Source organism: Rhinatrema bivittatum, chromosome 6, assembly GCF_901001135.1.
Source record: "Rhinatrema bivittatum chromosome 6, aRhiBiv1.1, whole genome shotgun sequence".
NCBI lineage: Eukaryota > Metazoa > Chordata > Amphibia > Gymnophiona > Rhinatrematidae > Rhinatrema > Rhinatrema bivittatum.
This window is the reverse complement of record NC_042620.1, coordinates 90,229,024-90,254,367: the sequence shown is the minus strand read 5'-3', so window position 1 is coordinate 90,254,367 and position 25,344 is coordinate 90,229,024. Positions and strand designations below refer to the sequence as shown.

The following is a 25,344-nucleotide window of genomic DNA, read 5'->3' as shown; positions in this document are numbered from 1 at the left end:
AAGGCGACTTCCGTTCACCGGCCCCCCGCCGCGTAGTAAGCAGGGGGGCCCTGCCTCCGGGCGTGGTCCCCCTTTTTTCTTCCGGCACTCTGCTTGTCAGCCCGCGGCTGATCCCTTTACCCTAAGTCCTATTGGCCCGGGTACCCGCCCCCAGCTGCGACATTGCGTTGCTCCCTTCTATCTCCGTCTCCTATCTCCATTACACCTTACAACTCATTACAGGGTGGGAGGGTGGGGAAACAGCTCTCCAGGGAAAAAAGGGCCGGCTGCCTCGAGGCACCGGCCCTTTAAACCCCGGCCGAAGTCATCAGGCCGAGCCGGCCCCTTCGGATGACGCTGGCCGCAGGAACGCCCCCAAAGGGGCGGGATCCGGGCTTCGGCGTCATCGGGGCCGATGACGCCGGCAACCAGAACGCCCCTTGGAGGGGCGGCATTTCCCATCGGCGCCGCCCCTCCCTCTGACGCTAACCCCCGGAACGCCCCCACTGGGGCTGGCTCATGCCCCGACGTCATCGGGACGCGACGCGCTTCGCGGCGCGCCCCGATGACGTCACGCGACGCGCCCGGCAGTCCGGCCCTCCCCCAGGTAACCCGTGGGCTCCGATTAAATATCGGGCCCACCTATTCTGTTTTTCTAATAGAAAGTGTATTGGTGTTTTAGGGCCTGGTGTAATATTTGCAGTGTTGCCTTTTCATAGGTAGGGTTGTTGTATTTTGAGTGCTGGCAGTTAGTACTGTTCTGGTATGGGTGGTTTACTATATTTTAATTCATTTACTTGTGTCTTTCTGAGGGCCAGGGGCCCATGCCAAACACATGTTAGAATAGGCCTAATACCATATGGGTTCCTAATGCCTCTTTTTTTTTTTTTTTTTCTTTCACTTTTTGCAGGATTTTCTGTATAATTCCATCCTTCACTGGGAACAGGAATTTCCTGAACCTTAGGCATATTACATAACTTTTGTACAAGCTGTTATAATTTCTGTTCAGAGAGAGTATTCTTATCTTTTCCTTGTGTCATTCTTAACAATAAAAGTAACACTTAAAGCTTTGAAATAGTGTAACATTTTGGATCCCTTTTATTACTTTCCTAGATTAATTCTTGTTTAGTTTAAGGCTAAGCACACATTGTTGAGTGTGGAGGTGTCCCTTCTCAAGATCTTTCCTCCTTTCTTTGAGTTTTGATTAATGGTTATATTAAGGGGGCTTTTGCATTCTGCATCTGTGGATGGAAATAAAAAATCAACAAAAAATATATAAGGTGACTGTTGGACTATTAATACAGTTATTGGCTGTTTTTTTTGGAATTACAGTCTCTTGATCCATTTCAAAACAAACCAAACAGGTCAAGGCAAAGGATTACGATACATGACTATACAAGCGAAAGACAGATTACATTAAAATGTAGTTGTAAGAGAAGAGGGGCTGATGTGTTAGCAGAGTGATAAGGCAAAGGATGCAGCAGAATTATGTCTGATAGTGGGTTAGAAAACCCATGTTTCTGCTAAGTCTTTTAATATTTCTTTTGACATGTCTGGTCATTTTCATTTTTCAATGTTATGCATTTTTGGATAGTTCTAACTTTCCCTTTTGGTATCCTGATCACAAGGTCCTTGATGCAATGGTCTGGTCCCAAAAATGTTCCCACATAGAGGTGTTGCCTTGTTTTTCTTTCTGATGGGGTCGTCTTGTGTGTCTATCAGTTTATTCTTGTTTTATTTAGTCAGCATTGCTCGTCATATTTTTTTTGCATTGCATAATATATATTGCCTTAGAGGAGGAGTCTGAATAAAGATTCCTTTATGCTGAATGCTGCTACTGCGGAGAGATGAACTGGGCCTGAAAAAAAGCCACCAGTACCTGAATTGCCCCTACCTTCCTAGAAGAGAAATTGGAGGGGAGGGGAGAACAGGACCCAAAAGAAACAAACAGGAGTGGAAGAGGGAAGAAAGGCTGGAGGGAAAAGAAAGAGAAATTATCAAGGATGTAAAAAAAAAAAACATACTGTAGCAAAAAGTGAAAAAAAAAAAGACAAAACAAACCCAAGAAAATAAAATCTTAAAAATAAACAAGCAAAAAATGCAAACAAATAATCCGTGAGGGGAGGGGAATCCTGCTGCCCACCCCTATCCTATTCCTGAAATCTTCTAGGGAGGGATCACCCTAACTCCCCTTCCCCACACCCAGGAAACAACGAATATGATTCCCCCCCCCCCCCCCCCCACACACACACACACACACACACACACTCCAAGGTCTCGTGAGTGCTAATGCCGCCATTCCCTGAAACAGTCCAATAAAAAACGGTCACCTTAAATTTTATATTTTTGCTGACCTGTATTTCCACACATTTAAGTAGACTAACACAGCTACTACACTGTTACATGGAGTATCTATGAGAAAAAGTCTTGATTATATTTCTTTTCACTGGTCAACCAGAGCATGTATTACTAGATATGAGAGTCAATAGAGTTTTGGTCCTCTCTTGTGATATCACATTTCATCAAGTAATTTCTAGCTGAGTATGTTAAAGCTAAAAAGGCACTTATTTATTTGCATTTTATTTTCATATATTTGCTAAAGGCACAGAATTGCAGCCACATCTGAAAATAGGAGAGCGAGAGAGTATGTCTCAGCTGATTTCTGTTTTTGAATTTTTAAGGTTTTATCTTTATGACCTTGAGAAAATTCTCTGATATTTAAAATAAAACACAGCCAATCTTGTGTTATACTTTTTTTTTTTTTTTTTAAACATGATCATAACCCTTTCTCCCTGAAAGCAGAGAATAGCTAGCAAAAGGCAGCACTCAGTACTTTGCCAACATTAGTGTTTTAGTAAAGGAACTCAATGTAAACATTTGAACTTTAAATATAGAGGATAAAATAGTTTCTTTCACAAATAGTAAACAGTAGGGATGTGAATCGGTACCGGACTCGTTTCCGGTATCGTGTTTGGGTAAAAACTGCGGGAAATCTTCGTTCCCGCGATTCTTACCCATTTTAATCGGCTGTGTTGTGCCGAAAAAAAACAAAACACCCCGACCCTTTAAATTTAATTTAATCAAAATGACGCCGATGGCCCTTTGCACTGGAGTGCTCCTACCATGTGACATGGGCCGGCCAGTGGCTCGGATACCCTGTCACATGCTAAGGGCAAAGGGCCATCGGCGTCATTTTGATTAGTGGCAGCCGATGGCCCGAGAGCGGGAGATCGATCCCGGGACCCCCGCTGGAGCACCAGGTACTTTACAAATTTTGGGGGGGTGTCGGGAGGGTGGGGGATGTGAAAGAATTAAATTTAAAGGGTCGGGGTAGGTTTGGGGTTTATTTTTAAGTGCCCTTTCTTCCCGCCCCCCAAAAAACGATAAGAGAACCCCATGAAAAATTTCGTGGGGTTTTCCTATCGGGTTCAGGGGCCCCCCAAATTCTGACGAGTTTGAAAATATCTTCGATATTTTCAATCGTCAGAAAAATGATTCACATCCCTAGTAAACAGTACATTATATTATATAATAAAGAAACCATTGGCCAGTGTCAGCACTCCAGTAGAATTACTATTAACATTTTGATGGCACCATTCAAACCAATTCCCTTTTATGGAAGTGAAGTTAATCATTAACCCCACACTATACAGAATGGGGCAGAACCCCAATACAATAACCCTTAATCCTCTGAATGCATAGAAATCACCAATAACTAGTGCGGAGCAAAACTAGGATGTTTTTCCTTACTATGACAAAAAATAATAAATGGTTAAACTGGTGTATTTTTTATGCCATATCACATAGCCATCAAACCTTGTAGGATCCTTTCAGAGTAGGTGTCACAATCAAACTCTCATTTGGTATAGGGTCACTTTACTTTATTTCAGTCAATTGTGTTTTGTTCATTTTTTATAATATCTTTTTTTTGTTAGAGTAAAACAAGTCTCTCAATGTGCTGACGAACTGCAAATTATATAGACCATAGGAACAGTAATTCGTTTATGGAGCAACAATGTAAATGTCAAGTCCCAATCCAATATATTTCAAAAAGGAATACTCATCTCGAGATAGAAGTCCCGAATCTCCGACACGATCGTGTTTCGAACCGCAAGGTCCTGCTTCAGGGGAAATGACTACTTCCAAACTTCATGTCTTTGACATCCACAAAAATTTTTATCCGTTCCATCAGCGCAATAATTCCAACAGGCTATTTCTTCATACACGTCTTCTTACGCGGTCTGCGTTCAGACTCGCACATTTCCTTACTATGAACCACAGGAAAATAAAAAAGAGAATTTACATTCTGGAGTTGCCTCAGTAACAGCAATACAAACTCCCTCTACTGCCAGGTACTCTGTGATGCAGTATATAACCCTGCAAAAAACATGTTCAGCATCTATGCAGAAAACTTGACATACCAAAAAGCACTCCCAGGGCTTGGATAGCAACATTGCAACCCATGAAAATGTAGCATTACAAATATTACAGCATGCCCTAGAACACCAGTACTCTTCCTATTGGGAGGTGCATATTGAAAAACAAAAGAAGCTGGACTTCTATAGATCCTAGATAAAGAACTACTGACCAGAAGAATATGACATCTCAGTTAGATATACACACACACACACATCACAGACAGACCCTCACTTATTACTGAATAAGTGACCAGAAATTAGAAGCGTGCAGACAAAAAATGAACTGGAAACACCAAGAAGCCAGACTCTACATTCAGTGCAACACTGGAGAAATGGAAATGAATGCATCACTTCTTGTACTGTACAAAATGTAAAACTACCAGAGATGGACATTACTAGAGCTGACGACTTCAGTCTATTCCTGCATTCACTCTCTTTATAAGAATAACCACAACACACAACAGATTTTGCGAATCAACAGGTTGCAGCTTTATTACAAACCATATATCTATTGTTACCTGAGCCTATACAAACCTGCAATCCACAAAGCCTCAGTGGGCATCAGCCATGCCCCGGGAAGATGTATCCATTCTCAGGCCATCTGGCATATAGCTTCCAATAGCCCATGCCACCCCAGGTACGACTATACCCAGTCACTCCCGACCAAACTCAGGATTCCAGGTAGCAATCATCCAACTAGTCCAACTGGCCCATCAACACCACCCTGTAACATTAACCTGACCGGGGTAACCCACCCCAGAGCAAAAACTGTGACAGCTATAACCTATACAAAAGATCCAAAGCAACTAGAGGATAAGTGGATTGGATGCAGCCTTCCACAGCAGCAGAAAAAGGGTAGGAAGACTCCATCACCTGCCCCTTGTATTCTTTGCTAACTCCTCCTTGATCCTCTGTGGTGCCTAAACCAACCAGAGCCCATGAAAAGCACTGCAATAATCCAATCTGCAGTGGAGCAACAGATCCTCCTCTCATCTGGACCTAAACCACAGAATGAGGCAGCACGAAGCTGAGCCTGGCGTCCAACTTATACTGGCCAGGCAGGGCCTGTACCCCATCCGCCCCACACAAAATCAAAGACTTCCCGTAACAGAATGAGCTGGAAAAACCCAGTATAATCCTAGGAGAAACAGCAGCTATAGCAGCAAAGTATGTTGTATCCTAACATCAGGCCAGAAATATAATCTGCCCAAAAGCAATACTGAACATCACCAGAATTCAGGAACTGTTTTTGTTGTTGTCCGCCACTATACTTTTGTATTCTGTTTTATTAGTAAAAACATAAGTAAATGGGCAAATATATCCGTAAGTTATACCAATTTGCAAAGTGAACTTATGTGCATCTATTTTTGCTTTGACCCCAGCAAAACTATCCACAAAGAATTACACCTGCTAAAACAGGCACTTTTGAAAGTGAAAAAGTGTGAGTGTAAGTGCAAACTCCTGCTCCACTCAGTTCAGGTAAACTTGTGCGCTTACAGGCTATATGCACATAAGTTCACCTGCATATCGAGTGGGCAACTGTACGGCAAGCCATTTCTGTAGGTTAAAGCAGAATTTTGCCCATGGAAATGCCTTTTAAAATTATCCTCTCCGTGTATAGGCTCATCACCCAGTAAAGGAGAAACATGGGGATAACCTGCACTGCACAGCAGATACTGCCATAAGAAGCTTGCTGGGCAGACTGGACGGACCGTTTTGATTCCTTTCTGCCATCATTATTAGGTTACTCTGCATATGTATGTACAGTAATGTTTCCCGAATGTAAATCTTCCATGCTGGGAGCAGTGCTTAGTCACATGATTCTGTCCAGCGAATCGATGACACGGGGAGCCTATTCAGAGCGAGAGAAAACAGCTGTCCCAGCCTTCTGCCAATTCTTCTATTTTGTTTTTCCTTGCATTTTAGGAACCGTTCCACACGCACACTGAGGTTTTTGTTAATGTCTTTCAGATGGTAAGTGAGGGCTTTTTATCACAAATGTCCACTTATCACCACTTTTCTGCTTAAATGAACATTATTAAAGCAGCAGTCCTTAAAAGATTGCTCAGAATACCAGCTTGCCTGTTCCTTGACTCTCTTGCTTCCTCTTCAGATTCCTAGATCTCTTTTCACTTCTGTCCAAATGTTTAATTTCTTCTATTTTCATATTTTAAGGCTAAAAAAAAAAGGTAGCCCGTTTCTTGTAGCCACACCGTATTTTAAAATCTCTTTTGCTGAGCTCACTTCTCAGCTGTTCTCCTAGGACAGCAGGATGATACATAGGTTTCATCATCGGATGGAGCCGGGTACAGAAAAATTATGTTATAGTTTCTGGAACTTTGACTGTGCATATACTGAGCATGCCCAGCATACCTATACCATGCATCCACACAGGGTCCCTCTTTAGTCTTTTTTTTTTTTTCCTACGGAGCTCTTACCCCGCAGTTAAGTGAGCTTGTGGTTTTTCTTCAAAATTCTGCCTTGGGAAAACTTTTCCACCGATTTTATTTATTTATTTTCTAGTTTGACACCGGGTACCTCTCGGTTCCTCTTAAACTCCTCAGTCAAGTTTGTCGGTGGTTCGGTAAGTTTATTTTCATTTCTGTTCCTCCTCCCCCCCCTGTGGCGGTGGTGCCTCTGTGCCCACTGGCATCGACCGCCTGACATCACAGTCTCATTTTTTTCCCTTTCTTTTCGTTTGTCATGGCCTCATCCAGTTTACATCGATGTCCCAAGTGTCCAAGGACAATGTCCATTATGGCCTCCCTTGAGGTGCGTGTCCTCTGCCTGGGGGTGTTGCACGACATCCAGGTTGCTGCATGTGAACCCAGATAAACCCCTAAGGGACATTGTGCTCGACTTGTTAAGATGGAGAAACTCTTCAGGTTGAGGAAGTCCAAGCCATCAGCATCAGCGGAATCTGCATTGATGGACACCAAGCCATCGACATTGGCCATCTGTTCTGTCGATGCTGCTGGCAGATAGGGGTGACAGGGACCGGCCCCTCTCGGTCTTTTCCAGGTCAAGGATGTCAGATTCATCATTATCGACCTCGGCACTGGGGAAAGACCAGGCCAAGCACCAAGGGAAGCCAAGGAAGCATCAGCACCAGTCACCTTCAATGCACAGTGCCGGCTCAGGAAGGCGCCAGCTTATGCTGTGATGTCCCCGAAGTGTCACCATGGCAAGGAATGCCCATCCTCCATCAATGCTGGGGATCCACAAAGGTCTCCACCGGTCCTGGTGCCAGTTGCTGATCCACCTTGGGGATTCAAGGAAGATTTGGCCACCCCTCCTGCCTCCCAGTTGGTTTTGGCATCTGCAACTTTTGAGGAGGATTTGGAGCATAGGGTCCAGCTAGTGGTGGAGCGTGTGTTGCAGGGCATGGTGCAGGTGCCTGTGCTTGCCCTGCTGGAATAGCTCAATGTGCTTATCGATGTGTTACTGACCCAATTGACATCGGTGCTTGGGAGGCCATCAATGCCTGGTGGTAGCAGTGCTTCCCCTGACAAATAAGGTGTTCATTGCCAATTCCTCCTCTGAGGAAGCTCCATCGAGGCCAGCAGGAGACAGAGGCCTACAGCTCCTGTCCAGCTTTGCTGGGGCTTGCACTGGTGCCACCGGTGCCTATACCTCTGGACGAAGGCCGAGCATCTAGGGCCCCATCCCCTGTCAATTACAGTGAAGATAAGGCTCCGTATGACCCCTAGGGGACAACACTGCAGAATTCTCCTCAGAGGATTCAGAGGGTCTCCCTTCAGAGCATTCTCCTCCAGAAGAGCGGAAGAGGTATCCTCTGGAGTACTTGACCTTCACAGGTTTTGTGCAGGCGATGGCAGAAGCCATCCCTTTTCAGTTGATGATGAAAGAGGATGCCAGGCACAAGATGCTGGAAATCCTTCAGTTTGTGGAGGCTCCTAAAGAGATTGTGGTGTCCTGGTGCATGAGATCTTTTTAAGGAGTTGCTACTGAGGATCTGGGAACACCCCCTCACAGTACCTCCTGTCAACAGGAAGACAAATTGGGTTTACCTCATCCGACAGGCTACCGGATTCGAGAAGCATCAAGTGTCACACCAATAGGTAGTAGTTGAATCCACTCTCAAGAAGGCCAAGAGCTCTTGGACCCATGCCTCTGCACCCCCTGGGCAAGGATCTCAGAGCGATGGACGCCCTTGGGAGTAAGATATTCCAGGAGGCTATGCTCATTGCTCGCATCGCATCTTATCAGCTCTATATGAGCAAATTCTCACGTAACCTCTGGAAGCAGGAGGTGGCTGAGCGACTGTATCAACAGCAGCAAGACCCCTTCATATCACTGGTGTCATGTCCTAGAGTGGGGAAAACACAGGTTTGTTCAACCTACGATGATTTTAAGACCGCATTAAGAGTCTCTACAGTGGGAATCGGCAACTGCAGAATAGAATGGCTGTGGGCCTCAGATCTCCGACCAGAGGTACAGGAAAGATTCGCTGACTTGCCGTGTACAGGAGAGAATCTCTTTGGAGATAAAGGTGAGGGACGCGGTGGCCCAGTTATGGGATCACCACGAGACCATCCGGTAGCTCTCCGCCAGCCCTTCAGACCCACCCTCCTCAGCCAGGAGGTCTGCAAGGAAGTCTTTCTACCGCCAGAGGAAGTACTGTTCTCCGGCCCCTCACTCCTGTTCACAGAGGCTGAGCTCCCGCAAGTGGTCCTAGGCAACAGAGAACGCCCAAGTCCCAGCCAGCTCCCCAGCCAAATCCCGGGACAGGGTTTTGACTGGATCATAGGGAGCATGAGCCAGCCACCTGTACCTGTGATGCTGGATCCCCCAGTCAGGGACAGGCTACGGTTCTTTGCGGATCAGTGGCCCAGTATAACTATGGACCAGTGGGTTCTATGCATCATCCATTAAGGATACCAATTGAAACTATTGGGTGTCCTGCCAAATTGTTCTCCATGCCCATTTTGGGAGCCAGAAGCACATCAGGAGGTACTGTTAAGGGAGCTCTCCATCCTCTTAACGGCAAGAATGGTCAAACGTGTCCCACCAAGGCAAAGAGGACAGGGATTCTACTCCCGGTGCTTCCTGATTCCAAAGAGAACAAGTGGACTCCATCCAATATTATACCTGTGGGCCTTCAACAAGTTTCTCAAAAAAGAAAAGTTCAAGATGGTTTCTCTAGGCATTCTGATTCCCCTCCTACAAAAAGAGAACTGGCTATGCTCCCTCAATTTCATGGATGCATTCACTCACATTGAGATCTTCCCAGGTCACAGGAAGTATCTTAGATTTTTAATAGGAAAACAGCACTTCCAGTACAGTGTATTGCCGTTCAGGCTAGCATCGGTCCCATGTGTTTTTGCAAAATGCTTGGCTGTGGTGGGGGCGCACATACACAGACTGGGAGTGCATGTTTTCCCTTACTTGGCTGGTCACGAGCACCTCTCAGACAGAGGCCGATTGGTCCTTGCACTTGACCATCCAGGTGCTAGAGTCAATAGGGTTTGTCATCAACTACCCAAAGTCCCATCTCAGCCTGTCTCCTCTATTGGACTTCATAGGAGCCCTGCTAGACATAGCTCAGGCAAAAGTCTTCCAGCCGCAATCCAGGACAGTCAGCTTGGCATCCATAGTGGCAGTGATTCAACACAGCCAGCAGGTTTCAGCTTGGCACATGTTGAGGCTGTTGGGCCACATGGCCACAACCATCCATGTTACACCCTTGGCATGCTTACACATGCATAGAGCCCAATGGACCCTGATGTCACACTGGCACTAGGCCACGCAGAGCCTCCAGGCTTGTATCTGAGTCACTCCGTCTCTCCGGGACTTTTTATCCTGGTGGCGGGTTATTTTGAATTTGGAACGGGGGCTGTCTTTCCAAAATCTCCCCCACCCAAATTGTCCTAACCACGGATGAGTCCATCTTGTAGTAGGGAGCTCATATAGAGGGACTGTGGTCCACCCAGGAAGCTCGGGGTCAGATCAACTTCCTGGAGCTCCAGGCGATCAGGTACTTGCTGTGGGTTTTCAGAGATCAGCTGTCCAACAAAATTGTCCTGATCCAAACAGACAACCAAGTTGCAATGTAGTATGTCAACAAGCAGGAAGGTACAAGCTCGTACTTCCTGTGCCGGGAAGTGGTACAGATCTGATGCTGGGGTCTGTCCCACAGGATAGTACTCAAAGCCATGTGTCTGGATGGAACGGAGAAAATGATAGCGGACAGACTGAGTCGTGCCTTCAGACCACCCGAGTGGTTTCTGGACCAGGGTATAGTGAACCGGATCTTCCACCTTTAGGGAAACCCGGATGTGAACAAGTCCACATCCCCCTGCAACAGGAAGGTGAATCAGTTCTGCTCCCTGTACAGATGAGATGGCAATTCAGCCTCTGACGCCTTTGCCTGCCATTGGGTCAGGGGACTTCTGTACATGTGTCCTCCAATTCCTGTGGTGGCGAAGACTCTCTTGAAGCTTTGTGAGGACTGAGGGGCTATGATCCTCAAAGCCCCTCATTGGCCGAGACAGATCTGGTTTCCACTCCTTCAGGAATTGTCCAGCTAGAGACAGATTAGTCTGGGGACTTCCTCAGATCTCATCATACAAGATCAGGTCAAGCTGCAGCATCCCAACCTCCAGGCCTGGTCGCTCACAGCTTGGATGTTGGGAGGTTAATTCTTTAGCCACTCAATCTGAGGATGTCTCTCGAGTCCTTTGTGACTTCCAGAAAGCCTTCCACTAGAAAGTCCTCTGAACCTAAGTGGAGAAGGTTTTCTGTGTGGTGTGAGCAGAAGGCCCTAGATCTGTTCTGCCCCACACAAAAACTGCTTGACTACCTTCTACACTTATCAGAGGCTGACTTGAAATCCTACTCCATCAGGGTCCATCTCAGTGCAATTGGCGCATACCACTAAGGTGTAGATGATACACCCATCTCTGTACAGCCGATAGTTGTACATTTCATCCGGGGCCTACTTCATTTGAAGCCTCCCACTGTGTCTTGGGAGCTCAATGTAATATTAGCTCAGCTGATGAAAGCTCCCTTTGAGCCGCTGCACTCCTGTGACCTGAAGTATCTGACCTGGAAGATCATTTTTGATGGCAGTCACTTCAGCACACAGGGTCATTGACCCTATACCAAATTTTATCATGACAGAATGGTCTTGCGTACACACCCTAAGTTTCTGCCTAAGGGTGGTGACTGATTTCCATCTTAACCACTCAAACATCCTGCCAACATTCTTTCCCAGGCCTCATTCACACCAGGGCAAATGAGTACTGCACAGTTTGGATTGCAAAAGAGCCTTAGCCTTCTATATGGAGTGGACAGAAGCCCATAGACAGTCCACCCAACTTTTCTTTTTTTTTTTTTTTTTTTTGACAGGAATAGGATGGGAGTTGTGTTGCCAAACAGACACTATCAAATTGATTAGCGGACTGCATCTCCTTCTGATATGTCCAGACAGGACTGCATCTTGGGGGTCATGTCAAGGCTCATTCTGTCAGAGCAAGGGTAACGTCGGTGGTCCACTTGCGAGCAGTTCCCGTTGAGGAGACCTGCAGGCCTGTGATGTGGAGTTCTCTCCACACATTCGCATCTTACCACTGTCTGATAGGGATGGCCGACGTGATAGTAGGTTCGGCCAGTCTGCCCTTCAGAATCTCTTTGAGGTATAGAAACCCAATTCTCCCTGCCTAGGGCCCATTGTTTGGGTTTAGGCTGTCTCCCCCCTCTGTTACCAATAGCACTGTGGTTTTGTGCCTGTTGGCACCTGGTTGGTGCTTGTTGGGCCCTTTTGTGTTGGGGAGCAGCCTGTAGCTAGGGATTCACCTATGTGTGAGGACTACCATCCTGCTTGTCCTAGGAGAAAGCAGAGTTGCTTTTAGAGTCTGACAGCTAAGCAAAAATAATAAAAGCAGCAATTTTATTTTTATTTTATTCCTCCAAATAGGCCAGTGTCTATGGGGTTTAAAAGCTCCTCTGCTACCGCTATGAATCTGAGCAAAACTAGAGCATTTCTGCGCTGATCTTGATCAGAAGCACAGGGGAACATCACAGGGCTACAAGAATAGCACAAAAGCAGAGTTGCTTACCTCTAACAGGTGTTCTCCTAGGTCAGCAGGATGTTAGTCCTCATGAAACCCACCTCCCACCCCACGAAATTGGGTTTCTATGTTACATGACTGAAGAGGGACCCCGCGTGGACGTGTGGTATAGGGCATGCTCAGTATGCACAGTCAAATTTTCAGAAACTTTGACATAAGATTTCTGTGCTGGGCTCCATCCGATGATGTCACCCATGTGTCCTAGGAGAACACCTGTTACAGGTAAGCAACTCTGCTTTCGTGCTATACTCGTAGCCCAGTGATGTTCCCCTGTGCTTCTGATCAAGATCAGCGCAGAAATGCTCTGGTTTTGCTCAAATTCATAGCAGTAGCAGAGGAGCTTTTAAACCCCATAGACACTGTCCTATTTGGAGGAATAAAATACAAATAAAATTGCTGCTTTTAATATTTTTGCTTAGCTGTCAGACTCTAAAATTGTTTTTTTGCTAGCACAGTTTCTTCAGGCATTTGTTTTCATCTGTTTTTGCAGTGTCTATTGGACTTTTTCAGAATGAAAAACAGGCACTTGGGCCCCCCTCCCCCACCTATCTGATAGACTGAAATTCACTAGTTTCTTAAAATCCATTGTTTTGTTTTCATTATGAAACTATCTTCGAAATGTAAAACCTAGAATATGACAGCAGATAAGGACTGTGAGGTCCCCACAGTCTGCGTGCTCTCATTTCTGTTTTGTCTTGTTTTTATTTTACTTTTAACATACCGCTTGTAATCAGCAGAGTCGACCTCTGACTCTTCCCCTTACCTTTTCACAACCAGGAATCTCTCTATGCTTATCCCATGTTCTCTGGAATTCTGCCTCCAGCACCTCCCCCTTGAAAGACCGTTCCATGCATCCACTTCTCATTCCATGAAGGACTATTTCCTGATCTGCATCCTGAGAACTACTCCATTGGAGCCTCTCGGTGTTCACCCGGTCGTTCTATGATTAGATGTAGGGAGCCAAATTTTATAGCAGAGCTTTTAGGGCTGAAGTACCCATGTGCTTTGTACATGGGGGGCCCCCAGCCGGATTTGCAAAGCATACTCGTGCAAGTCCACTTTGAACATTAGCGGGTGCATGCAAACCCTTGCGTGTCATACACACGCACATTTACTCTTGAATGGGAGCACGTGTGCATTTGCATATATATTTTTGATTTTAGAAAGCACGCTCATAAAAGGTTTCAGTGCCCTAAATCTGCTCCAGGGAATGCCTTTTTTTAAAGTACGCATGAAATTACTTCGGCACATACTTCTACACACAAATTCCCGGGGGTAATTTTCAAAAGGCCTATATACACATTTAAAAAAAAAAAAAAGCTTTTTATGCTTTTGAAAATACTCTAAGGTAATTTTATAGCAGCCCGCATAGGACTAAAATCTGCATGTACAATTTACACATGGACTTCAGTCCTAATTTTCAAAGTGGGCTTGCCACACGCAAGTCTGCTTTAAAAATTTGTGAGACCACACCTACCTCAGCATTTACATGCATACTTCCGAAAGGACGCATGTAAATGATTTCCCTGGTCCAACTCTGCTCCTGGAACTCCTCCTCATAGAGGTGTGCCTGGGAGCACACCTGTGGCCTCACGGTCCTAATCTGCAGTGCTACAGGAAAGCTTTTCCCTGTATAATTTTGGACCTGCAAAGTCATGTGAACAAAAGCAGGAGGAAGCAGGTATTGGGAATGCAAAATGCATGCTTACTTGGGCTCCGCCCCCAGCAATGTCCCTTCTCTCCACATGGGGGAGAATATTCAAACGGCATGTTTCCATTTTTAGCATGTTTACCCAAGGAAATCCCTTTGAATATTGCCCCTGTAGAGGGCACATTTTGGTACTGGCCACTGAACTTGCTTTGTACCCCCAGGCCTGCATGGTTACTTTCAAACAAACTCCCTGAGGTGTGCCCGCTAAAAAAAAAAAAAATCCACGGGGGAAACTCCGCGCACATGAGATTGCATGCAGAGATTTGGAAACGAAATCTCCACATGTACTTTCACTCTCCCAACCTAACTGTCCTTTTTTCCTGCTCTGAGGGAGGCAAGGGCTGCATTATATGGATAAACCTACGTGTAGCTGCATAAAACGTTTGGAGTGTTGCTTCCGTAATGAAAGCTATTTTTATAGCTTAGGTCTGTTAAGGAGCTTCTGAAAACAAAAAGTGCAGCTAAAACAGGGATATCATGCTGCCTAAGGCTTAAACTTCAATTAAGGTTTTTTACTAACATTATTCATTCAGGGAGAGACTGTAAATTTGCATAGCTACAGCTATAAAAATATAATTATCTAATAGGATCTAAGTAACAAGTAAATGCTAAGACAATTAAAACTATCTTAATCTCGCTTTTCTACCAGTGAAATGTGAACTTATGTCAAAAATATTGCTGTAGTAATGCAGTCTTTGTCCCTCTTGGGTTTGTATGCTGGGCTGTAATGAATATTAATGTGAGCTGTAGACTCTCAGAGGACCCATTTTCTTGTCTCCTATTTCTGCTGACTCTGCCAAGGCAGAGGAGAAATCAGATGATGTAAGATAAATCAAGCCACAGGTTTTTCCCTGGATATACTGCAGTAGGTGAGTTTTGAACGCTGTTGTGTGGTAGAGCACTCCGAAGCCCACATGAAAGTTGCTGCAACCCCTCCTTCCCCCTTTTTTTATGCTGTTTGGGTATTAGTTTTTCAGACCATTAAACCCAGAAGCTGCTCTCCTTTTCTAATCTAGCAGCAAAGCTTGCTTTTAATGAGGCTAATCGAGCAAGTCGTCTGCCATTCTAAGGACATTTTCAATTTTGGTTTTTTTGTTATGGCACAGATTAACTTGAGATCTGACCATGGGGCCTAGGTACTAATCCCACCTTCAGACTGCCATGTTATCTGCTAGCTTCTGACACAGGATGTGCGGCAGTAATGAGATGTAGAAGGTGGAAAACTTTTTTTAAAAACAGCTCGGCCGTGCCGACACTGACACGTTTGGCGGCTCACTGGCCCAAAGTGGAAGGTCCAGTTAGTGCGTGGAGCCTCTCGCTTCCTTCCCCCCCCCCCCCAAGACACGATTGGGCTACTGCAGCTCCCACTCCAATCACATAAGGGTTCCAGCTGGGCCAAAGACCATCCATGCATGCACAGCCTGCTCCCCCTAAACCAAACTTGCCCTGCCCGAAAGCCTTCAGAAATTTTTCATTTGCAGGAGGGAACCTAGCTCCTTCCTGCTGGCAAAGAGTTTAGGGGGGGCAAGATTGGTGGGGGTCTTTGTTACTGTGAGAGCTCTTACCTGGCCTGGGAAGGTAGGGACCTTCTGTCCACTTAATCCCTGTCCTGCCTGGGGTAAGGGTGACAGGTGGGTCCAGAGGTTCTTGAGCGGAGACCTGTGCCTGAGGTGGAGAGTTTCAGGCCCAGAGGCCCAAGTTAATGAAGCTTACCAAGGCCGCTAATGATAGCTTACTTTTTCTGAGGTAACGTTTGCAGCATTAGTAGGCTACATTAATCCTCTTAAGATATTAATGCAACCGGTATTAATAACTAATGAGATTTTAAATTTCTTCTTTTTTTTTTTCTTTTTTTTAAACTGGTCATTTGCATGCCTTAGCATTGCTTCTTGAGAGATGGCAGAAACAATAAAACACATATAGCACACATTAGCATGCTTTCTACATGGGTGTTAGCTAACACCCGTTATTACATAGGTGCCCAGATTGACAGATGGTCGTGCACTCATTCACTAAGAAATCCTGAGGGGCTCTTGAACAATATTAAGTACTCCTCGCTAATGAGTACATTTTCAAAAGGGTTACATGCAGAAAATGCATATATGCTCCTGAGTAGTCTGTAATTGCATACTTTCTACTTTATAAATATCAATAGAATATATGTGTGTTTGGTTTTACAGACATTTACCTGCACAAAAAAAGGGATGATCCAGGGAAGGGTGAAGAAATAGTGCATGAAAGTTACTATTTTATAGGAAACCTATCCAAGGACAGGGCAGTCTGGGCTATCTCACCTTCCTTTTTCCTTTTCTCCCTACCTTCTCTCAGTTTCCAGTCACCTCTTGCCTCTTCCCTCCCCATACCTGGTAGTTCCCTCTTCGGCAGTCATGGATTTCTGTCCCGCCAACAGGGAGATGGAGAGCACTACTGGCACTCCAGTCTCTCCATTGCTGCCCAGATTTGTCTCCGTCCTCCACCAGAGGGGGCTTTGTCGTCACACTGGCTTCTCCAGTGCCACTGCAGATTTCTCTCTCCTCTGCTGCCAGAGTTGAGGGCTTCACCAGCACCTTGGCCTCTCCACTGCTTCCCCTGTCTCTCCTTTGCCACAAGGCACTCCGATCTCTCCAGCATCACCGTGGGTCTCTGTCTTTCTCTCCTCTGCTGGCGGAGAGTGGGGGGGCCTACTCGCACTGCAGCCTGTCCCCCAATTGCAGCTCCTAGGACTGCTCTCCTCCCTCCTGCAATCAATCAGGGCACTGCAGAGGCGGGCGCATTTCAGGGAGCGGAGAGCAAAGGCGCTCATGCGCCAATCACAGCAGTGCAGTGGTGGGGAACTTTTCAGGGGGAGAAAAGCAGAGGCACTCATTTGCATACTGCGACACAGGTGCAGGGCAACTTTCCTCTTAATTTATACACAAATATTTAACTTAATAATCTAACTTATGCAGTTTTACACCTGCTAATTGACTAGCCTAATTGATATCGGACTTATCTGTTGTCTGCAATTTTTGGATGGGATGTCTGAGTGAACTGGTTGGGGTTCAAGGTGAAATGCTAGTGTCTAAGTGAACTGGAGATGGATTGGCTGAATTGGCAGTGGTTTCAGCAAACTGGTAATTTCAAGTATAAAATTAGTTTTATGCATGCATGTTATATTTTTTTTGGGCATAAAATATTCATGTTATGTTGATAAAATAAAGTAAGCACTTTCATCGCATTGCAAATATTTGCACGTACTTTCAGAGCAGAACTACGCTGTATTTTCTAAACACTGCAGCAATCCTCTGCACAGCCTGTAAAATTGTAGGATAAATCTCCACGTGTCCACTTCCGCACACAAATGTAGTACCGCAAGTAAGTTTGAAAGTTATCCTCCAACTATTATAGTAGGCAGCCATTTCAGATAGCTGCAGTTAGATTATGGGAGAATTAGGTTAGCAAAAAAAAGTCAGAGGATAAATAGAAATAGGTTAATGAACTTTCAGGCAGGTCGCATATGAAATCTTCTGTGTCAAAATTGAAAAAAACAACTTCTTAAACTGTGTTCCAGCAACAGGAACAAGACCCAACCAACTTGTATATTTCCAATTTGCCACTCTCGATGGATGAGCAGGAACTTGAGAACATGCTGAAGCCATTTGGACAAGTTATCTCTACAAGGATACTGCGTGACTCGAGTGGCACAAGTCGTGGGGTCGGGTTTGCAAGGTAAGATTTTTGTCATGTGTATTTGTGGGGTTTTTTTATAGGTACTTCCAATAGTATAAATATTGCTTGCTGTTGATGTTTACCAAAATCTCTTCCATTAACTAATATCTTCCACTAGTAGTTCTCATAAGAAAGCTGAAGATGGTGAAGAGGTATTTGACAGATTATCCGGAATTCTTAAAAAAAAAAAAAAAAATCCAAATCTAAAAGAGAAACTTTTTTTTTTTTTTGGGGGGGGGGGGGGGGGATTGGCAAGGCCATCTATTACTGAGCCATGAGTGTAATTATATTGTAACATATCAAGGAATGCACAGCAACCCTTGGTACCTGCCATGTGTTATCGTGCAAGCAAAATGCAAATTTTTCAGGTATACATATTTATATTACAAGACATGAGCCTTGAGACGCCCAACACATTTAAACTCACTGCGTGTCTTCTGAAGAATTAAAAGCAGCTGGCCTGCTGTGCACTGCCATGTGGCAGGACCTGGGTCTGATTCCTGGCTCAGGTCTTCCAGTCCTCAGTTGTGGCTGGGAGTGCTGTAGAGCCCCTGGGAGCTGGCAGTGTCATAGTCCTTGGGCAACAGTGACAGCTAATGACCAGTGACACTTGGGGTCCGTGGTTGCAGGGTCCCAGAAGCAGCTGTGTTGCATCGGCCTCCTGTCACTGCAGTGACTGGACTAAATAAAGTAAGCTGGGAAGGTAATAGGTGAAAAAATTCCCGGGTACTTGGCACCGGATCCCAGCTGGAAGCCGAAGAGTGGGATGAAGCCTACAGGTTAAAAACAAGAACCAAAAAAAAATCAATAAAATGAGCCATTCCTAAAAACAACCTGTTACTGTTTAACTGTGAAAATGCATGTGTTCACAGCTTGTAAATAGACAACATCAGTCCTCCAAAGCTATAACAGTTCTGGTTTTCAGCGTAGCCCAAATATATAAATTAATCTAATTAGCATGTAAATTAATCATGGATCTCCCAAAACCCAGATCTGTTTGTGGCCCTCAAGGACCATAGTAGAGCAAGGCTGGACCTCTATTCCTTCAGACAATTGTAATTGCCTTGTATATCTGCCAAAGCTGAGCTATGTGCACTGCATCCCATTGTGCAGAAGAGGCTGTACAAATAAAGTGAGACAAGAGGATGGTAAACATCATAAATCTTTATGCAAACCCCATAAGCCAATACAGATGTTAAATTTATATTATTTTTTTTCTTCATTTATGCAGGATGGAATCAACAGAAAAATGTGAAGCCGTGATTGCTCATTTTAATGGCAAATTCATTAAGACTCCACCTGGAGTTTCTGGTAAGTTGCTTATGCCAAATTTATTCTTGAAGGGTATATGCCAGTGAGTCGTAATTACTGTAGGGGGAAGACGCCATTCCCGACTACTTTGTCTAATTTGAGCTGAAAAACCCTCCCATGACGAAGATTCCACCAGGACCCTAGAGAATTCGTTCTGGTGCTTAGCTTCCTTTTACAGTTCAAGCATGACTGCTTGTCCTGTCCTCAGTGGAGATGAAGAACAATCGATCCTTGCCCTTGTAGCCCCTGCTGTATGCAGTTGCAGTCTCCTGTTAAGCTGATGCCTTAGTTTTCTCTTTGGTGCTAAATAAATCCAACTCCTTTGGCCTGTCCTCATAGGTCATATTATCGGGGCCTCTAATCCTTTCTGCTGCCGTCTTCTGAACTTTCTTCAGTTTCTCCACATCCTTCTTGAAGTTTGGGGCAAGACCTGCTAGCACAGTCGTAGCTAGAAGTCCTAGCGGAAATGCAGCCACTCACGTCCTCATGTTAACTGGACTGGTTGCAGCACGTTGTCCATGGTAGGGGGCTGTCCCTTAAAAGGCCAGATGTTCAGGTAACAGCTGTGCTGCTGTTGGTGGTGGTCCGTATGGTTGGAAATGAAAGGGGAGGGGTGCTTGATGTAAACTGAAAAAAAACCGGGGGATCGTGTATGCTTGGCTACTCAATAGGGTGAAGTGCAATGGAGGAAGCTGACAAAAACGGTTTTTGATAAGGAGCATCAGCTGAGATGTCTGTGCACAAGGAAGATCGGATGGAACATTTGGTCTTTTTCCTCCGTATATACCGCATTTACTATGGGAAAAGTAGCCTTACCAGTGTTGGGTAGAGTGGAGCAATTACTTCTCATCTCTTGCATGCAGGGCTCCTCTTAATGCATGCCAGCATTGTATTAGCATTTTGATATTTGCATAATGTAATTAAATATCTAAAAAAAAAAAAAGCTACTTGGCATTGTTATAAATAGGATGCGTGCAAGATGTACCGTGACTACCTTATTTTGCCTTTGCTTGTGCTGGACTTCCGGCTGTCTAAGTAAAACCAAGATGGTTTTTGTGTGGTTTTTCCCCTGCAGCGTAGCCCCTGTAGCTCAAAGGAAAATGTATTAGAATTTTAGCATCCCAACGAGGCCAAACTGGAGTCTCTCTTACTTGCTCTTTCTGCTCTGTAAAGCCCCCCGAGCTTCGCCTGGCTGCTCATGGGTCGGTTTGGGTGCGGAGGTTGCAAAAGATTCTGCAGCATAATTGCATGAATTGCACACAGTCCATTTTTTTCTCTCTTTAAAGAAATGACCTTTCTATTGTAGTTTTCAGTATTGCCTGACTTTCTTCATTTCAACTCTTTTTTTTCCATCTTTTTTTCCTTTCTTCTTTGCATCTTCTATCCATGTTTCTTGCATGTTGACGTCTTTAATTCATTAGCAGAATGAAGAGAACTGCAGCAAAGCATCTCTCTACCATCTTACCTCAACCGACTCTCGGCCTTGCCCCTCCCCCCTCCCCGTCCCAACTTGTCCTGTTCCCCTCCCCTCTTCTCCTTTTCAATGCCATCTATCCTGGTCACTCCCCCCTTCTCTCGGCTTCTCTTTCTTCCTTGCTTCTTCCCAGATGAAAAATGCTGTATCCCCTAATAAATTCAGCCGCTCTTTGCTGTACTTTCTTCTAGCTTAGTTTCATAACCATTGAACTCGGGATGCCTGAAACTCCTTGTGCTGTCTCCCTAGGAAATGATACAGTTTTAGAATCCCTCAGATCCCGAGGTCTTATTCAAATGTATGCATAGTTGGTATTTTTTCAAGCACTTCTGGAGATAGGTTCCTCGTGGCCCCCATCTCCGCTTCCCCCTACTTCAGTCTCCTAAGCAGAAATCAGCAGCTATTTTGTTTTGGATCACTGAGGTCATTTATGTCTACAAATGAGCAGTTATGTTGTTGTACGAAAAAGTCAGATTTGTGCAAAGGTGTCCTGCATGTATGTAGCAAACGTTTTTAGCCCTGTATACCCTTGGTTTTCACTCCTAACAAGGCGGTGGGGGGAAGTCACCTGGAGAACAAAAAAAACCAATCACAAATCCTTAGATGAAATTAGGTAACGAAGGTTTTTATAACACGAAATTCAGATACATCTCTAGGCTCACTATATTACATTATTTGCCTTTTCTATGAATCCGTTCTCCAGAGCGCCCTGCAGTAAATGCACTTACAAAATTATCCCAGCATAATGTAAACCAGAGGCAAAACAAAATATTACGGAAGTAGTCATAGTTTGAAAAGCTAAGACTATAGAGCTAGATCTTAAGCTCGAAGCTACTGTGCATGGATGCTGGAAGTTTATTCTGTAGAAATGAGGGGAATGATGGGGATTTGGGATGGCCAGCAGTAGGTAAAGGACAGGAAGGAAAAATAAAACAAATTTAAGATGGAATGGGAAGGCAGAACCAGGTCATAAATTGCTTTCTGTGGTGCCTGTTGATGAAAGGGTTTTCACCTATTGAGGCCGATGCAATGCAGTGCTCTCAGGCGAGCGCACTGTTTAACCTGTGGTTGGACGCATGTTTTGGACTTGAGTCCACAGCCTCTTAGTCTATAAGGGGATTAGCGCGTCCAAAACGCACGTCCAACCCCCCACGAAACTAACAGTGCTCATCACATGCAAATTCATGTTGATGAGGCTATTAGCTATTCTCCCCAGATCCAAAAGAAAATGCATGCCTGACCCGCATATTTTTACACTTGTGGCAGTCGTTAATTTCTGAGCAGCCCAAAAATAGTGTACAGAAAAGCAGAAAATACTGCTTTTCTGTACATCCTCCAACTTAATATCATGGCGATATTAAGTCAGAGGAAACAAAAGGATTAAAAATTAAAAAAAAGTGTGCCGGCGGTCAAGTTAAGAAAAGGGATGCTCAACTAACGAGCGTCCGTTTCCCTAAACCGCTGACAGTCACCTTTCCTGGGCGCCTGCTGCCAAGGAGATGCTAAGGGGTTCACATTTGTCCCTAGCGCCTCCTTGGCAGCGCGACCCCCTCATTTATATATTCAGTATCAGGCCCAGGAGAGGTGTTGGGCGCGCGTTAGGAAAACAGGCACTCAACAAGTGCCTGTTTTCTGCATTGATTTTTTATTTTTTTTTTGCCTTGGCCACATTCTGTGTCAGTAGGAAAAATGCTTAGTAAATAGGGCCCTGTCCCATAAAGCAGTGCATCTCGTTTGAGACACAGTTATGATGAGGGATGCAATATAAGGTCCGAGTCGCAAATTTCTGAAGAAGTTGTTGAGAATACATGGTAAAATCTGGAAAACTAACAAAAAAACAATTTGTGTAATCTAAACAGGACAGAATGAATGATTGAATAAGTATGTGGCATGAGTCAAACAGGAAATTCTAGATTTTTTTTTTTTTTTTTGAATGTTGAGCAACAAATGTTTTAATGAAAGCAGAGAGGCTGCAGACATGAGAAAATAAAATTCAAAGTGATAGCCCAGTTTCTGGCAGTAGATGTGATAAGGGAGTGGATTGAATTGAAATGAAGCGTGCAGGAGGGACAGAACTTGGGGAAAAAAAATACCTCGGTTTAGTTTGTTCATTTTACGCACATGGGAGACATCAATTCAGAAATGGCCATAAGATGGAGAATTCCACTGAGATATAGGATGATGGGTATGAAATTAATAAAGAGCATAACAGTGGTAGGAACAGTTAAAAGTAATGATGAACCCAGCATATGAGTGGGAAAAAAAGTAGTAGGCCAAGAACAGAACTGTGATAGCCCCTGACCAAGACAGGAAAGACTAAAAAAACAGTTACCACTGCTCTAAACAGTGAAAGATCCATGGCTTGAAAAACTCAGTTCACAAAGTATAAAAGGACAGAGAAGAGGGTTCGGAGATGACTAGGTTAGCGTATGAAGAAGCTTTAGCTAGGGTTAAGGACTCTGCGTATAATGGTGGTTGAGAAATATATTTTCTAAAACCAGACTGGTGACACTCTTGTACTTTTTTGTTTGAGGAAGCAGTAAACCTGTAAGAAAACTATTCTGTCTAGGAATTTAGAAAGAGATAGGAAAAGTGAAATTGGATGGCAGTTACCAGTTGGGGTAGGATCAAAGAGAAGGGTTTTTGAGAAATCCTGTGGATAGTGGCTTTGGGGGGTAACTTTAAACAGCAGTGGTACAACAGCATCCGGCTTCTAAGAGATTTAGAGTAACCTGCATGGAGGGACCATGGTTAGAGCCCAAACTTATGAGGGTGAATTTTAAAAGCCCCACGCGTGGCAAATCCGGGAGATAACACGCGTGTCTGGGACGCGCCTGGGCTGTGCAGATTTTAAGAGGCCCACAGCCATGTGCACATATCCTGCTTCGTGGATAAAAAAGATTGGGCGGGAGAGGGGTCTGGAGCCATAAAATCAGTTACATGCCCTAGCGCACACCAGGATCCCACAACCACAGGACTTGCTTCTGCTATGGACAGAGTGTAAGTAGTTAAATAAAAAATAATAATAATATAAGGGTAGTCAGTGAGGTTTTAGGTGTCAGGGTTAGTAGGGTAAAAGGGAGGCAAGTTAGATAGGGGGTTTAGGAAGTCCACTTCTTTACTGGGAGGGAACTGGGAAATAGGCCTATTGCGTCGCCACGCGTACCTATTAAAACTCCCCCCTTAAGCGCTCGAGATGGGATTCGCACGCACATCGATATAAAATCATGTGTGCGCGGGTAGCCAATTTTATAACATGCGCGCGTAAACGTGCGCATGTTATAAAATTGGTGCATCCATGTGTGCGCGCCAGCCAATGCACGCACATTTGCACACCCACATCATTTTGAAAGTTACCGTCTTAGTGAGCATGGGGAGGTCAGATTTTTTAAATATTTTTTTTAACAACATTTTCACTAGTCTTGGTGGCTGTAGGAATTATTAGAAAACTTGGTTATAAGACATATTCGGAGCAGGGCCACTGAGTGTTTGGTTTAAATTTTGGGCTTGTAAAAAAGCAAAGCTGAAAAGGACAAGGCCTGAAATGGTGTCCTGCCAGAGGTGGTAACAGATTTGGGCATGTTTGGTACAGATATGGAGGGCAGTGGTGAGAACAGGGTTCAGAGGTCAGGCAGACAACATGGCGGGGAGGGGGGGAAGGAGTTAATGTTAAGTTGAATATGTGACTTTATATATTCATCTATTCAAAGTGGACAAATCATAATGGGGCAGGCTGGATGGACTATTTTGGGCTTTGCTATCATTTACTATGTAACTAGGTAACAGTCTTCAGTGGCAAGAAAAGAATTAATGATATATGTGAAAAGGATGAAACAGATGCTAGAGATGCTTAGAAAAAAACTGCACAGGGGAGATTATCAAGAGGAGAAATATTAATTTTAAAGCAGAGGTCAAGATCTGAAACCTGGGCAACACAAAAACTAGCAGGCTAGAACAATATTTCAGGTAGGAGAGTTAATTACTGGCACAGAGGAGTTGGCAGATGGAGTGGATGGAAAACAATCATGTCGTTTTTGTTTTATGAATGAAGTGGCAGAACCGAATAGGTTCAAGGATAGGCTTGTGGATTGTAGCTAATAAAATAGGGGAGCTAAGAGTGAAGAGACGACATGAAAAAACAGTTGCTCGATAGTGCTAATAAGTTTTTTGTCATTGAAAAGTGCTCCAATAAAGAAATCATAAAAGAAAACTAATTTTGACCACAGTACAGTCTGCTATAGTATTGTGCACTCTTAGGAGCTAGAGCCGGAAAAGAAAAAAAAACTATGTAGGATAGCAGCCTGGTGCTATGGAAAACAGGACCTCCTCCAAGCCCAACTGATTGGATTTCCAGAGCTGGTGAGATAAATGCAGTGGAAAAATTTAACAGTAGCAAGGATTGAAAAGTGTTCTTAATTTCATTGGCTTGGTTCTTCCTGATGGAATTTACAGCGCCACTTCCTCCAGTGGCCCTGCAGTGCCTTGCTGTAATGTACTGCTGGATCTTATTTAAGCAACTCAAGAAAAATTGATTAGCTTCAAAGCCCTTGGGCTTGGGCTTCTTATTTGGCATACTACAAAGAGAAATCTTCAATGCAGTCCTTGGAGATAAGTGTCTGTGGCAATTTATATTTCAAGCTCTTTTAAATA

General features: G+C 44.5%; 1 protein-coding gene across 8 annotated transcripts in view; it reads left to right on the top strand.

Annotated features, from left to right (window-relative positions):
- Positions 1 to 25,344, top strand: part of RBMS1 (RNA binding motif single stranded interacting protein 1) — a 417,298-nt gene that overhangs the window by 311,349 nt on the left and 80,605 nt on the right. For all 8 annotated transcript variants that reach the window (XM_029605592.1, XM_029605591.1, XM_029605593.1 and 5 more), the window contains 2 exons: positions 17,752 to 17,909; positions 19,141 to 19,220. In XM_029605592.1, coding sequence (XP_029461452.1) covers positions 17,752 to 17,909; positions 19,141 to 19,220 — 238 coding nt within the window. The remainder of the gene's footprint in view (positions 1 to 17,751; positions 17,910 to 19,140; positions 19,221 to 25,344) is intronic.